Raw genomic sequence first — 2,405 nt, 5'->3', positions numbered from 1 at the left:
AGACATAGATAAAGAAAGCATAGATAGTTATGATATAGATATGATGGACAGAGAGATAGAGGATATATAGATTAGATAGTTTATACAGATATGACAGATGTGCTGAACAGAGAGATAGAGAGACTACAGATAGATTAGATACTATAGACAGATATGCTATAGATATCCTGGACAGAGAGATAGATGCATAGACAGATAGACAGACATACATTCATATATCCACACACATGCACTGGCATACACACAAACACATAAACACAGTGTGTAACTCTTCCCTCATTGGCTGTCAGCACGCGACACCCCGGGCTGCCATTGGCCGCACTGACACGCGACAGGCGCGGGGCCTGGATCTGGGACTGGTGAGTAAGGGGCAGGGGGGCGGCACGCGGGAGGAGGGGTGGAGGGCAGAGCGGCGCGTGCCGCTTTTAAAGGGGCGCCTCGCCTAGAGCAACCGGAGAGGAGCAGTGTGCACGCGACCCGTGTGTGTGTCCAGAGAGCACTGCACCCACTGCACTGCCTGACTGCCGCTTACCTGCCAGTGCCGCCATGTCCCGACTGCTGCCGGCTGCTGACTGGTGCGAGGGGCTGCCCTCTGAGCCCTACCTGCTGGACGCTACCGATCCCCGAGCCTGGCTCTCCGCCTCCTCCCTGCAGACTCCCCCGGAATACATGCTGCAGCAGCCCAGCCGGGCGCATAAGATGCGGGAGCTGTGCAAACTAAAGGGGCTGAGGGTGCAAGAGGACGACGACGATGATGACGAGGATAACGAGGACCTTTGCATGCAGAGGGCTCCCTCTGGTAAGAGTGGCAATGGGGTGCAGAAGCAGAGGCGGCTGGCTGCTAATGCCCGGGAGAGGAGGAGGATGCACGGGCTCAATCACGCCTTTGATGAACTTCGGAACGTCATCCCCTCTTTCAACAACGACAAGAAGCTTTCCAAGTATGAGACTCTGCAGATGGCCCAGATATACATCAATGCTCTATCTGACCTGCTACAGCCTCCCGCAGAGCACCCACCGCCTTGCCCGTCTTACCCACTGCACCCCGGGGTAGATGCCAGGAGGTTCCCCGGTGACTACTCCCTGCCACTAGACCCACTCAGCTACCCATTTCAGGAGAGTGGATCACAGAAGGCGATTTCCACATCTACCTCTTCATCGCCAGGGGCCAGAGAGTCTTCAGGGGATGAGAGCAAAACTTCTCCAAGATCGCACAGAAGTGACGGAGAGTTCTCCCCACATTCCCATTACAGCGACTCGGATGAGGCCAGCTAGACCCTACCTGAGTGCTCAGTGGGGGAATTGACTGTGCAAATACACTTTCTGAGTATAACGACCTGTCATCAAGCAGGAGTCACTGTCCCGAGTAGCTGGTACATAACCTATCAAGCTCCAATAGACTAAACTAAAGTGTCAAGAGGACGCCAAGAAAGCATCTCTACTGCCTATCTAGTGTCAAGAGTAGAATTCAAACACGTATCCCTGTATAAAAACAGAGAACCTGTAGCTTTTACATTGCCATTAACCCCGGCAGTGCCAGACTAATCTGAACAATCAGAACCACTGGCAGTGAATGGGTTAACTTTTTAAGTATTTTTTTTTGTCATGGTAATATTTGTTCTTTTTTTTACCCCATACATCTACCAACTGCCATATTATTTGTTCTTTATCTTTGACTGTACACTGGTTAGTCAGCAGTCAGTAATTGCCATTGGTACCTCTGTTCATGAAATGTCACTACAAGATCAGAATGTCTTCCAAAATGCAACTTTCTTAACACTGGAAATAATACCTGTAAATATATGTATGTAACTGCCTTACGATGTAAATAATGGAAAAATGCTAGTTTTTATACTATATATATTCCCGAATTTCTATAGCTTCTTGCGAAACTGCACTTTAACAGCCAATGGTGGCAAAGAAAAAACAAAATGTGGATCATACATTGAGTAATAACAATATATAATGCCAATTTGCAAAACTTTTCGTTTAGCCACTTGTTTAAATCTTGTCATACTTTGGACGAGGGAACTAATTTGGTTGTGTCAAAGTTTTTGTTATTGATTTCTTTTGCTTGTGACGTTAGATCATTATTTATTGTTCTGTTTGCTACATGTTTTGATTGTTTGTATTTTTTACTTTTTCTATGAAAAAAACGAACGACTGTTCTGTGTTTTAGTACAGTTCACTGCCATCGTTTATTTACCGTTTCTGGAAACACATAAAAATCAAATAAAAAAAATAAAAAATAATGGTTTGCGTTTGTTTTTTTTTCTTTTCTTGTATCTTTTCCATAAATCACTAACACCAACGAAACGACAAAAGTGCTTACATTTATGGTATAGTATATACAAAAAACATCTTGAATCCGTAATCTACCGCTACTCTCGATATATTCAGAGAAG

The 2,405-nt window shown here is 45.5% G+C and overlaps 1 protein-coding gene across 1 annotated transcript; it reads left to right on the top strand.

Moving 5' to 3' along the window:
• The first annotated feature begins 464 nt into the window (after positions 1–464).
• ATOH1 (atonal bHLH transcription factor 1) lies at positions 465–2,202 on the top strand. Its single transcript, XM_075189537.1, has one exon. The coding sequence runs from the start codon at positions 547–549 to the stop codon at positions 1,273–1,275; it is 729 nt and encodes a 242-aa protein (XP_075045638.1). The 5' UTR covers positions 465–546; the 3' UTR covers positions 1,276–2,202.
• The last annotated feature ends 203 nt before the right edge of the window (positions 2,203–2,405 follow it).

Source organism: Mixophyes fleayi, chromosome 1 (assembly GCF_038048845.1).
Source record: "Mixophyes fleayi isolate aMixFle1 chromosome 1, aMixFle1.hap1, whole genome shotgun sequence".
In the NCBI taxonomy this organism is placed as follows: Eukaryota; Metazoa; Chordata; class Amphibia; order Anura; family Limnodynastidae; genus Mixophyes; species Mixophyes fleayi.
This window is presented reverse-complemented; position numbering and strand designations above follow the sequence as displayed.